At 48.0% G+C, this 12,948-nt stretch overlaps 1 protein-coding gene across 1 annotated transcript in view; it reads left to right on the forward strand.

Annotated features, from left to right (window-relative positions):
• Window positions 1-220: 220 nt before the first annotated feature.
• The window catches only part of ANKRD13C (ankyrin repeat domain 13C), a 75,778-nt gene continuing 63,050 nt past the window's right edge, over window positions 221-12,948 (forward strand). Inside the window, exon 1 of the mRNA XM_055138685.1 lies at window positions 221-966. Coding sequence (XP_054994660.1) covers window positions 534-966 — 433 coding nt within the window. The 5' untranslated portion in view covers window positions 221-533. The remainder of the gene's footprint in view (window positions 967-12,948) is intronic.

Consider the following 12,948-nt stretch of genomic DNA (forward strand, 5'->3'; position numbering starts at 1 on the left):
CCCCTGCCACCCAAGGGGCACGTCCGTCCCCGCGGAGCACCGGCTGCGGCGGCGAAAACACTCGGCCCCCGGCAAGCGCCGGCACCCGAAGCCGCGAGGGAGCACGCGCGCGCACGAGGGAGGGAAGTCGCGCGCGGCTCTGTTCTCGCGGTGTTTTCCGGCTAGCCCCCTTCTCCCGCCTCCCCCGCCCCCCGCGGCAACTCTCGCGAGAGGGGCCGGGGCAAGATGGCCGTGCCCTGTTTTTCGGTGTGAGCTGGTGGCGGCGGCGGCTGGGACGGGGGAACCTGGTGCGGCGGTTCCCTGAGCGCTGGCTCCTCCCAGCGAGCGCGCCTCCCCCCGGTGCCGAGGCGCGAGCCGGCTCTGAGCGCGCCGGGAGATGCGTTTGTCCCGGGCTCGGGGGCGCCCTGGGAGTTCATGCTGCGCCGGAGGCGCCCGGCCACCGCTCTAATCGCCCGCGGCCGCCGCCGCCGCAGCGCCCGCCCCGTCGCCGGCGGGGAGCCTCCCGGATCTGCGGTCGCGCCCCGGCGGCGGCGATGACCGGGGAGAAGATCCGCTCGCTGCGGAGGGACCACAAGCCCAGCAAGGAGGAGGGCGACCTGCTGGAGCCCGGCGATGAGGAAGCGGCGGCGGCCCTCGGCGGCACCTTCACGGGCGGCGGCGGCGGCGGCAAGGGCGGCCGGGGCTGCCCCAAGATCTTCAGCAACCACCACCACCGGCTGCCGCTCAAGCCCGCGCCGCCCGCCGCGCCCGGCCCCGGCGCCCCGGCCCCGCCGCTGCACCCCGCCGCCCTGACCGCCACCTCCCCGGCCCCGGCGCTGCTGGCCGACGCCAGCCCCGTGGCCCTCGTCGCCGACGGAGGCAGCTTCTCGGCGCACTACCCGGTGCACGAGTGCGTCTTCAAGGGGGATGTGAGGAGACTGTCCTCGCTCATCCGCACGCACAATATCGGGCAGAAAGATAATCACGGTGAGGAGTGCTCGCCCCTCTCCTCCTCTCCCGACCCCGCCGGCCCCCGTCTCTCTCCCTCCCCCCCAGCCGCGGACCCTCCGCTCCCTCTTCCCCGGCCGCCGCATCCGGGCCAGATGCCCGGCGCGCATCCCCGAGCCCTTCCGGGGGAGCCTGCCAGGGCATCGGGTCTGGGGGGACGGGAAGGGGGGGGGCGCCCGGGAAGTGCCTGCTTCCGCGGTGCCCACCCCGGAGTTGCCTTGGGGAGGCTGGTTTTCGTGTGCCTTTGAGACGGCACCCCCTCCTTCGCTCCTGGAACTCTTGGCGTTTCCCCTTCCCCCCTTCTCACCTCCGCGGGGGGTTGAGTGGCGTCCAGAGAAGCTGCCCCTTTCTCAACCTCGAGCTCCTGGCCACGCTGGAAACTGATTGTTGATTTCCACCTGCCCGCCGCCTGCCGTGTGTCTTTCAGCAAAAGCGGATACAAAGTGTCTGTCCTTTGCTTTTAAGGTAGAATATCGGTTGGTTTATGGAAGCCACCTGGTAGAAATCTGTGGGCATTTGGTACCCAAGGGCAAGAAAAGTGACTCCCAACGGCTACGGTTTCCTTGGGGTAGAGTTTGGAGATTATTATTATTATTATTATTTTGGTGTGTGTTGCTAATTGCTGATAGTAATAGTCATCTTTGACTCAAAATACTATGATGCTACGAGTTTTCATCACTTCTTGGCCTCTATAGCAAAGTAGTGCCATTTGCCGTTCAGGAACAGTATTTCTACTTTTCGCTTTCTCTCAAAGCATCTACTGAAAACAGTGTGACCGGGTTAATTTTTAAGTGAAGGTCAGTTTATTAATGGAAACTAATGTGAGCGCTGGTATTTTAAAAGTTTAGTAAGTCGTCTTTAGCAGTAGTTGGCAAATACTGCTGAAAAATCTGCTGTGGCTGAACATTATTTCCGTGTGCAATCGGTTAGAATACTCTCGACTGTCTGCTCATATAATATACATTAATAAAATACTTGCCAGAGGATACACACCTCTAATTCCATCGGACTTTAGGCTTATCAAAAGCAAGAGCAAAAGTTGAGATGGAAAAAATGAGATTTCTTTTTGCTGCACAGCTAACATATGTGTTCTGAATTGTATCTTTAATTTCTCTAAAAAGTTCCTGGAACTTTTTTGTTGCTACATTCCTTCATCTCCACGTTAAGTTGATTATACCATAGTTGCACTAAGCAAAATAATTGTTGATAGTATTTGTTCTAACCATTGGAGAAACAGTTTTAGTTAGATATGTGCTCTCTGAGTGAAAGATGGGTTATTATAAATTATGAGGAAGTATTTCAGATTTGGTTCAGATTTGGTTTTCATTCTGATGATGTTTTATCTTACAGGCTGACTAAAGTTTGATGACAAACTGTGTTAGACCTGGTTTTCTTGGTTCATCACTGAAGATACTGAATTGCTGGGCTATTATGCATACACATAAATACTCACATATTTGCATATAGATCCCCTTCCCATATTTTGTAGTCCAGTATTTAGAAGTTGGTTTGTTGGAGTACAAATTTTGTTCAAAGTGATTAGAATCATAAATACCCTTAAACTCTTTCTTAGCTCGCTGAAATTCATTTTCAAAATTGCTTTGATATTCCATATGCTTGCATTGTACTTAGCTGCTTTCATATTGTTTGTATATCCATAACTGTAACCAGTGGTTCATTTATTCCTTGACATTCTTCCGTGGCCAGTGTAATTGTTAGTCTTCCCCACCCGACTTATACAGTGTCATCTCTTGTATGAGATACTTTCTATTGAATGTGCTGTTTCTTTAATTCCTTTTTGTTTTGTGACTGCAAAATTTCTACTACTGTCATTCTTGATATTTTACTAACCTGAAACTTCATTTGCATTTTCAGAACATATTTTCTTTCAAATCACAAAAGATAAAATGCTTTTTAAATTCCTTCAAGCAAGCCATATATTTGGGGTGTTCTGGCATGATCAGTGCATAGCAGAGCCATACTGTCATACCACTTCACGTCACGCGGTCGGTGTGTTTACGGTGGAGATTCCTTCTGAGACCTGATGATGATTATCACCATCCCAGATAGCATTTCTGTAGTGCCGGCACTGCGCTGAGTAGTGTATGCCTGCGTTATCGTATTTAATGCCCGCAATAACCCTGCAGAGCGTGTAGCTTTATCCTTACATAGGAGAGGATAGTCACGCCTCGAGATGAAAGGAGACTGCTGACTCTGCGAAGTTAAGCTGGGAGTGCAGTGAATAGTTCCGACTTCAAAACCGTGGCGAGGTCTTGTAAACGTTCTTGTTCATCAGGAGCCACTGTAATGCAAATAACTTTTATAACATACAAGTGGCATTTAATAGTAGTTATTAATTTCTTCTGCATTTCATCTTGACAGTCGGAGCCCTGTAGAGACATCCTGCCGTTGGACAGCTCTCAGAGTCTTCCAGAGCTCAAATCTCTCTTGAGTTGTTCTATTTCTTTTTTTATGGCTTGGCACAGTAAATTGGGCTACCTTGTATACACGATAGCCCTTGAGATGCTTTGCCAAGAAGTATCGTGTTCTCTGTGTCGAGTCCTCATATGATGTGGCTTTTAAAGTGCTTCGAAAGGCCCTTGAACTATAGGGAATGCATGGAAATGTTAAACGGGAACAATGAAAATCGTATCATCTGTCAGTAAAACTCGTTTCTTCGTTATTCCCTTCCGGGATGATGCCCAGAACTAATCTTAGTGCTTGAGCTATGAAGTAGCTGCGTCAGCAAAGATGAAAAAGAGACTACTTATGCCTCTAAGCAATAGAAATCTGGAAATGTTTACAACTAAAAGGCAGACACTTAGTAATTCAGTGCAAGAGTATGTTATTTCTTACTAATTTTTTTTATTTTATTTTATTTTATTTTTGGGTCACACCTGCATGCAAGGCAAACTCCCTACCCGCTGTGCTATCGCTCCGGCCCCTATTTCTTACTAATTTTTAATACATTTTTCTCAGGTGATTTCCTATTTGTTTTATCTCTTGCATTTATTTTGAAACAGAATCTTTATCTTTTGAATACTTTATATCATTTCCCTTTTTGTTTTTGTTTTGGGCTGGGTCATCCCTGGCTCAGGACTTTCTCCTGGCTCTGTGCTCAGGGATCATTCCTGGTGGGGCTCTGGGAACCGTACTGGGTGCTGGGGGTTGAAGCCAGCTCAGCTGCTGCCATGCAAGTTCCCTGTCTGCGACACTCCAGCCCCGTAATGAGTTTTATGTCTGCAGCACCTGTAGGATTTAGAATATTTGTGGTGTACAGAAGACTTGATGTTGATGGCACTCACTCTTAAGTTCGCAATTTTGTTTTTCCCTTGAACTGAGGTAAATTTCCTTAGATGTCAAACACCTCCAGTTTCTTAGAAGTTTTGTAGTGCTGGTGATGGAGAGTCCTCAATACATGGCTCAAACTGGCCTTTTGTAGAGGTGACATTGTTCTGATCCATTCTGAAGATGTAATCATTTCTACTGCCTTTAATTTCATTGCCTTTTGATGGCATGTGATGGATCAAATGCAGTTAATTTTCTTTTTTATCAAGCTGTAAGGCAGTCTTAAAGCTGTTTCACACGCCTAATAGAGATCTCAAATTTAGGAAACTAGGTGGAGTGATAATGATAATGTGTAATATCTCTGCTTGGTGGCTGAGGACATTTTATTCAGACAAGAATTTTAAACATCTTTATTTCAGAGGATTAAAAATGTGTATTTGATAATTGAGGCAGTATGACTATGGTGACTATTGGTATATTTATCTTGATTTACTTTATATAAATCTTTACATTTCCTGAGACATTATCCTGGAGGTAATTTTCTTTACCTTTTGTTACCTTTCCGCTTCATGATGGGTGATGTAGAAGAATTATGCTTAATATGCCCAAAACGAGACAACTTAAGGCTACACTGCGTGAGAAGGAAAATCTTGAACTGGGTCTCAGGTGGACAGTATTAGCCAGGACACTGGGCAGTACATCTTTTAAAGAACATTAGTGTTACGTTTGCTTTCCCCTTGTAGTGAGTTCTGAACTTTGTTTTTCGAAGACTGACTTTAATTTCTCATGGGTGGGGAAAAAGTGGTTTCTAAAGGCCCACGATAATCCAGGACAGTGTGTGCACCTTCCTGGATGTGGGCCTGGTTGGTGGTCACCTCTGTCACTGATGTATTTGCGCTGCTCTGCTGACGACTGTCAGTGGCGTCTTCCCTCTCCTTCCCTCCCTCATGGTCCTCTTGCAGCTGCCTCTCTGGATGGCGTCTTCAGCACCATCGAAGATGAGGTACCACTTGCTCCACTTGGGAGACGAGCACAGCTGCCGAGCGGGAGCGGTGGGGGCTCCATGCCGTGGCTCCAAGGACCAGAGTGCGTGCTTTGCACAGGGAGGCCCCACTTTGGACCCCCAACATTGCATGGTCCCCCAGGCACTGCTGGACGTAGCTCTTGGTAGTCCTGGCGCCGCTAGGCCCAAACAGCACTGCGTCAGCTGGCCTAAGGGCCGAACCGTCAGGCGCATACAGCATGGCTGAGTATCCCTGGGCCCCTGTGGGCTGCTTGGGAGACCCCCTTCCCCAAACAGCCACCACCAAAGACCACCAGAGGCACATCTGGTTTCTTTTCCTGTGCCAGACTACAATGGAAGTAGCAATTCTGGTCTTCCATCTTTGGTGGAAAGGAAATGGAAACGAGCAGTCATTGAGGACTGTGTTCTGGCATCCTCTGTGAGGTCGCGGTATTCTGGAAGACTCACTGACATCTACTGTCATGCGGGAGGTAGTGTAATTGTCAGGATGCTTTAGGTTCTAGGACACGAGTATCCTTCCTCAAAAATGGAAGGGGGGCTGGAGCAATAGCACAGCGGGTAGGGCGTTTGCCTTGCACGCGGCCGACCCGGGTTTGGTTCCCAGCATCCCATATGGTCCCCTAAGCACCGCCAGGAGTATCTCCTCAGTGTAAAGCCAGGAGGTAACCCCTGTGCATTGCCGGGTGTGACCCAAAAAGAAAAATAAAAAGAAACAAGATCTTATTTTTGAGGTTTAGCGAGAGCTTCAGTGGGGTTTGTTGTGCTTGAAAATTCGCAGCTTTGAGGGGTGGAGGGTCAGGTGGATCAGACTCCCAGGGATGGTGGCTCTGCTTCATTGTTAGTTATTAACACAGCCACCTTTGGTGTCCTTAGTCTCTGCAGTAGATGGGTTAGCAGGTGTGCTACTGTAGTGGTCGTCAATCCCCCATGGTGCTTGTCTACAGGTGTAGACATGTTGAAAACCACCGGTGTGCTGCAGTGGTTATAACCATGGGCCTGTGGGCTGGTGTGCAGAACTGGTCAGCCCGAAGGTGGGTTAGATTGACTGCTGTGCTGATGCTCGCTCTCATCGCACTGACGTCTCTCAGACCACCTGTGCTGCCTTGCATGTAATCTTTAGCATGTAATTCCTGTGGTTGACTTCATCAGGGGAATAATGTGGAGACCTGCATTGTCCATTGGTAAAATGCTTTTGGCAGTAAGAGCAACTTTTAGTGTTATTATAATGTTCTTTATGGTTTTCTTTTTTTTTGTCCATTTGTTCTTTATATATGGGGGTATTCTAGGTGCTAGGGTGAGAGCGTGTTCTGGCTCTTGTGAAGCTTACTGAAAATTTCAGTGGGGGAAGTTGATTGATAATGAATGATAAATGTAGAGTAAAATAGAGCAGGATGAGGAGGTTAGAGAGCGCTTGAATACAGGAGATCTGAGGAAGGAGATCTGAGGAAGTAATTATTTTACTGAAGTGAAGATTTATCACTGTGTATCACTGTCATCCTGTTATTCGTTGATTTACTCGATCAGGCACCAGTAATGTCTCTATTCCTCCCAGCCCTGAGATTTTAGCAGCCGCTCCTTATTCGTCTTTTCCAATGATTGGAGGCTCTTTCAGGGTCAGGGGAATGAGACCTATTGTTACTGTTTTTGGCATATCGATTACGCCACAAGTAGTGAAGATTTATGTCACTGTCACTGTCACACTGTCGCTGTCATCTTGTTGCTCATCGATTTGTTTGAGCGGGCACCAGTAACATCTCTAATTGTGAGACTTATTGTTACTGTTTTTGGCATATCGAATACGCCATGTATTGCCATGGGAGCTTGCCAGGCTCTGCCATGCGGGCGCGATTAACTCAGTAGCTTGCTGGGCTCTCCGAGAGGGGCGGAGGAATCGAACACAGGCCGGCCGCATGAAAGGCGAACGCCTTACCTCTGTGCTATCACTCCAGCCCCAGTGATGATTTATGAAGAAGAGAAATATAAAAACATACCTGATGAACAGCGGGACCACAGTGCTACAGTGCTACCTGAAAAATTCTTGGACTACAGTTTCTGACAGAACAGAATAGCAGGAGAGAATAGGGGTTAAAAAAAGAAAATAACAACAAAAAAGAAGAGAATGGGGCCACAATGGGACCCTATTCTTCAAGAATAGGACAAAGGCCAGACGGTGTGGACCTTGGGGACAAAGGTAGGAAGTAGAGATCGGAGGCAGGCTTTCTGTAAAGGGGGTGTAAGAACATAGAACTTTCGTAGACTCCTGTGAAGGGTGTTTGCTTTTACACTGAGCAACATAAAAAACAATTACCTTTATTTATGTATTTATTTATTTTCAGTTACAGGGTTTTTAATGAGGAGTAACATTCTGATTTTTTAAAAGGCTCTTGCTGCTACTGAAGCAGAAAACTGGATGGATGGACAATCTATCTGACATGCTATTAGTTGGGGGCAATTGTGGGAATAACGAGAAGGAAGGCAGAGCTGGTTAGCAGCCGGTGGATTGGATTCAGTGTGTGTGTGTCTGTGCAATCTGTGTGTAGTATTTTGCCATTTGTAGGAAGAAAATCCAAAAATTTTTCTTGCTTGGATGAAACTTGAAGGTGTTTGTAGAAGCTGGTTTTATGTTGTACCAATACTTGTAATTTTTGGCTTTGCTTACCTAGTTTGGGGGGGCATGTGAAATCAAAACTTCTTTTTCTTAAAATATAGGAGTACTGCTATTTATTCAGCCATTGATTAAACTAAATCAAAGCTATTTGACATTTTTGTAATAAAATAAGTCGTTGCTTGCCTTTCGTAGTATGCTGCCATTTTCACTGGTGGTACGATATCAGGATGGGTAAAATTCTTTAAGAATTTCAAAAAATTTTGGGCTGCTTCCTGTAGTACTTACTCCTGGCTCTGCACTCAGGGATCATTCCTGGCAGGCTTGGGGAGCCTATGGATGCGGGGGATTGAACCCAGGGTGGCTACATGCAAGGCAAATATCCTACCCATGATACTGTCGCTCTGGCCCCAGTCATCTTGGCACCAAACTGTTCTGCATGGCCCCTCCCCCCCAACCATCCCGCCCTTGGGCCCCCTCTCACCTGTAACTGTTCCCACATCCCCAGAACGCCCAGGTGAGAGCACTGGCAGACTGGGCACCGGACAGGAAACTGGGAGGAGCCTGCCCATCTCTCGCTCTGAACCCCAAGCGTTGGCTGAAGGGCGCTGTGGAAATTGCCAGAAGGGACACAGGCAAAGAGGAATTCTCATTCCAGAAGCTGCCCAAAGACAGATTGATGCACACCCCCAGGAAGGATAAAGTGACCGGACCAGAATGGAACCCAAGGCCTGACCTGTGACGGGCGAGTGGAATGGTAGCTTCTCTCCTGGCTCCCGTTTGCCTTCCTGCACCGCCGCCCCCCCCTGCCACCCCAAGCATCTTTTCCTTGTTTCAGTTTTCCAGCGCCGCCCCCCCTCTGCCCCCCCTAAGCATCTTTTCCTTGTTTCAGTTTTCCAGTAAAGCCTCTCCTTTGCCCGATCTGTTGCGCCAGACAAGAGCCTGTCTTTGTGTCCACAACAGACTGGAGCCAGAAGAGGGGCTGGACACCCCCACCTTCGGGCCCCCACTCCAGGCCACAGCCCTCCTGGCAGCTTGGGGTGCTCAGGGATAGACCAGGCCCGCTGCTGCCAGGGCCTTTGTTGTCTCTGGATCCCCTGAAGCGTGAGGGACTGTCCACGGCGCCCTGACCCGGCGCGGCACAGAGGCTTGATTGTTTGGGGCCTGCCCGTCTCCCCCCCTTCCTGGCACTGCTCTCCCTGCGCCGGGCCATGTTCCCTTCGCCCCTTCTCTACCTGTTCTGCTGCGGGATTCCGGTCTGAAGGGTCCCCTAAGAGGCCTGATGGACGTGGAGGGGCTGGGCTCCGGAAAACACCTTGGGTTCACACTCTGGGTTCTGGCGAGGACCGAGTTCCCGTCCTTCGTTCCAGCAAACTCTAGGCAAAGGCCCGGCCTCCCGACAGGGGCCCCCAAAGCCACTGCATTTCTTCCTCTGTCTTTTGTACTCCCTCCTCCACCGCCTGGGCCTTAGTTCCTCTCCCTGAGATCATTGTCCTTCCAGTGACACCACCCCCGCCCCCGAAGCTTCTGGATCTTTCTAAGTGTGCACTTGCCCGTGCCCAGCTCTCTGGCTGGGAGAGACTTTGTGCCTGCAGGTCAGAATGACTTGGGGAGATGTAAGGACTGAGGAACTTTGCCCTGCCTGGTGGTTTGCATGCATTTGCTGTCAGATCTGGGCAAGGAAGGTGCCCTCCCTCCCAGAGGTGAGGTCTCCTGAAGGGAAGAGACATCTGCTCGGTCTTGGTCCCCCTGCCCGGGCTCCTGGGAAACGGGCACACCCCGAGCGTTTCACCCTTAGAGGAGTCTTTGGTTCCATAACGGGCCTGCAGCTTAGAAGCACTGGGGGATTTTTAGGGTTGACTGAGCGGGGGGAGATCATCGCTTGGGTTATGCTTTATTCTTAGCTCTAGTGAGTATCTCAAAAACAAAACAAAAACCAGCCACACAAACCAACAGGATTGATTATTTAATCGTGAATGTGACCGACTAACTAAGGTTTGTACAGGTCACCAGCCAGCAGTTTTAGGAATTAAACTGCCCTGGACTCAGAGTTAAAGGCAGGACTGCAAAAGCGGTAGGGAGAAGTCCATCGCAGTTTGTTATCGGGCCTAGAGAAAAGTAGAGAGCTCGCACTGAAGTTGATTTCCCGTTTTCTCATTTTTTTGGGGAGCAGAGGGGGTACATCTGGTTTTGCTTAGGACTTCACTCCTGGCGGGGCTCAGAGGACCATCCAAGGTGCTGGGGATCGAACCCTGGTCTGCTGCACGCTAGGCAAGTGCCTTACCAACTGGACTATTTCCCTGGCCCTGTCAGCTCTGTTATTAACTCTGTTATTATTACTGTTTGCTCGAGGGGTGGTGCTTGGGACCGTGAGGCACCACAGATGGAATCTGGGCCTCCCTCGGCGTGTGCAAAGCGTGTGCTCAGACTACTGGGTTCTCCAGCTTCAGCCTAAATTTATTAATGGAAAAAAGAAGGAGGGGGGAGGAGGAGAAATAAGAACATCGTGGCTTGCTAATCTGGTTTTTAAAAAACATAAGATCATATCTTAACAAAGAGTCTGACCTTTGCAGTAGTACCAAAATATGTGTCTTAAGGTTTTATGGCTGCTAGGGACATTCTAGAGTTTCCAAAACACTTGTACACTAAGTTCAGAACTGCAGATGGAAAGAAAAAAGATGAGATGAATTGATTCGAGTCTCAGAAACAAACTGCGAAATCACGGAAAATTCTTGTAGTTTACAAATATTGGCAGTCCCCAAGTACTTTAAACCCAAATTTCATGAGTCTGGAATCTCTTAGAAAAATCACAAATCACACTTGGCCTTTTTGTTCCTTTATTTTTATTTGACATCGGGGTGGCTTAATTATTGGGATTATGGTGCCTTAGCACGTCGTAAACTTTTTTATTTCTTGTTTGTATTTTTGGGGTAGGGCTGGGTAGCTCAGGGCGATGGCCTGCTTGCTGGTGCTCAGGAGACCGCGTGGTGCCAGGACGCTCAAGTCAGGGTCCCCGCGTATTCGCCACACACCCCAACCCTTTGAGTGACTGGCCTCGCCCGGCCCAAGCTTGAAGAAGAAATAGATACTCTGGCATGATTTTGATCGACTTAAGCCTTAATTCTTGGGGCTGGGGAGAGAGCTTAGCGGATAGGTGTGTGCCTTGCACACGGCCAGCCCGGGTTTGAGCCGTGGCATTGCGTAGGGTCCCCCGAGCCTGCTGGGAGTGCTTCCTGGGGGCATCGCTGTGTGTGGCCCATCAAAAGCCTCACTTCAGAAGATTTAATTCTTTAGTTTGAAACGCGCATGCCTGTAAAGTTTTTTCCCTCTACCATTGAGTTCGTTAATCTGACTCAGGGAAGGTAACTGATTCGGCCATGCATGGTTTTGGGTTAGTATGAAAACAGGATGGAATTGCTTGTGCTCATGCCACCCAGGAATGTTAGTATGGAGTATTCAGGTCAAATAACTTAACCAGAAAGGCAAAAGGTTAAGCCAAATCACAGACATCTCTCCATACTGAGCGCGCTCTCTCTCTCTCTCTCTCTCTATATATATATATATATATTTTTTTTTTTTTGATTGGTTGAAATTTTAGAATTACATCATGGGATGACTGGAGCGATAGCATAGTGGTTAGGCATTTGCCTTGTACGAGGCCGACCCGGGTTCGATTCCTCCATTGCTCTCAGAGAGCCCGGCAAGCTACCGAGAGTATCCCACCTGCACGGCAGAGCCTGGCAAGCTCCCTATGGTGTATTCAATATGCCAAAAACAGGAACAACAAGTCTCACAATAGAGACGGTACTGGTGCCCGCTCAAACAAATAAGTGAACAACAGGAAGACAGTGCTACAGACAGTGCTACATAGTGGGATAGAGCAATAAAAGTTGCAATGAATCTTCATGGGGGGGTGTGCGCGGAAGGATTTCTGTTTTAAAGTGAAAATTGGTGCTTTGTGAAGCAGAATAAAGGGCGTGGGACAGACTAAAAGGAAAATAAATGTGTGAAAATTTATGAAGAAATCTTAGGGAAAGAAACCTGATGGTCAAATTAGTTTAAGATTTCTAATGAATTGTTGCAAGTATTATAAAATTAAGCCTTAATGTCTATATTTTAGTAAAGTTGAATTTTAAGTTCCTTTTGCTGAAAGGATGAAAGTACCTCTAAAATGGCAATTAGCTCTTTTAGACTGTAAATTGTTAAGTAGCCCACGTAGTAAATGAAGGTAGATGTTGTTATAGTAACTCAGTATATTTCAGATCAAACTGGAGAGATAGTACAGCGGGTAGGGTGCTTGCCTTGCACACAGCTGACCCAGGTTTAATCTCTGACACCTTATGGTCCCCTGAGCACCACCAGGAGTGATCCCAGAGCGCGGGGCCAAGGGTAGCCCCTGAGCATCATCAGGTGTGGCTTCCAAAACAAAATGAAAAATATATGCATAACCCCCCCCTACACACACACATATTAGCCACATTAGTTTTACCATAAAGTCTTTAAAGCTCATCTTGGTTTTTGTGCTGTTACTTCGTTGACAGTTGTTGGCGGAGAGGTAGAGGGTTGGGGTGGGAAACTGGACCCAGGTCTCAGCATGCAGAGCCCAGTCACCTTCTAGCCTCTTATTTGCAGGGTTAAAATCTTTGCCCCTTTGGTTAAATAAGTAATTAATGATTTATCGTAATTTGTGCATGTTAAAACTTTCATACTTGTGGTAAAGCTTGCTAGAAATCAGAGTTCTGAATCTTGATTAGTTCATGGGAAAATAAATAGGAAAAGTCTGAGAAGAGTTCTTAAGGCATTCCATAATTTCTCCCGTATGGAAAGAGAAATATATATGGATTAGGTCTGTTTGGTCATATTAAAACTCTATGGGAAGTGTCACATGGGAAGTGTCACAGGGACATGTTGTATATTTTTTAACATATATGTAAAGATCATTTGGACATTCTAAAATTACATAGTTTTGATGAAGGACCCAGTTCTGGATATTTTAGGAAATTGTATGTCACAAAATTGTGCAAACTTCCTTACCGTTTGTGTT

Source organism: Sorex araneus, chromosome 5, assembly GCF_027595985.1.
Source record: "Sorex araneus isolate mSorAra2 chromosome 5, mSorAra2.pri, whole genome shotgun sequence".
In the NCBI taxonomy this organism is placed as follows: domain Eukaryota; kingdom Metazoa; phylum Chordata; class Mammalia; order Eulipotyphla; family Soricidae; genus Sorex; species Sorex araneus.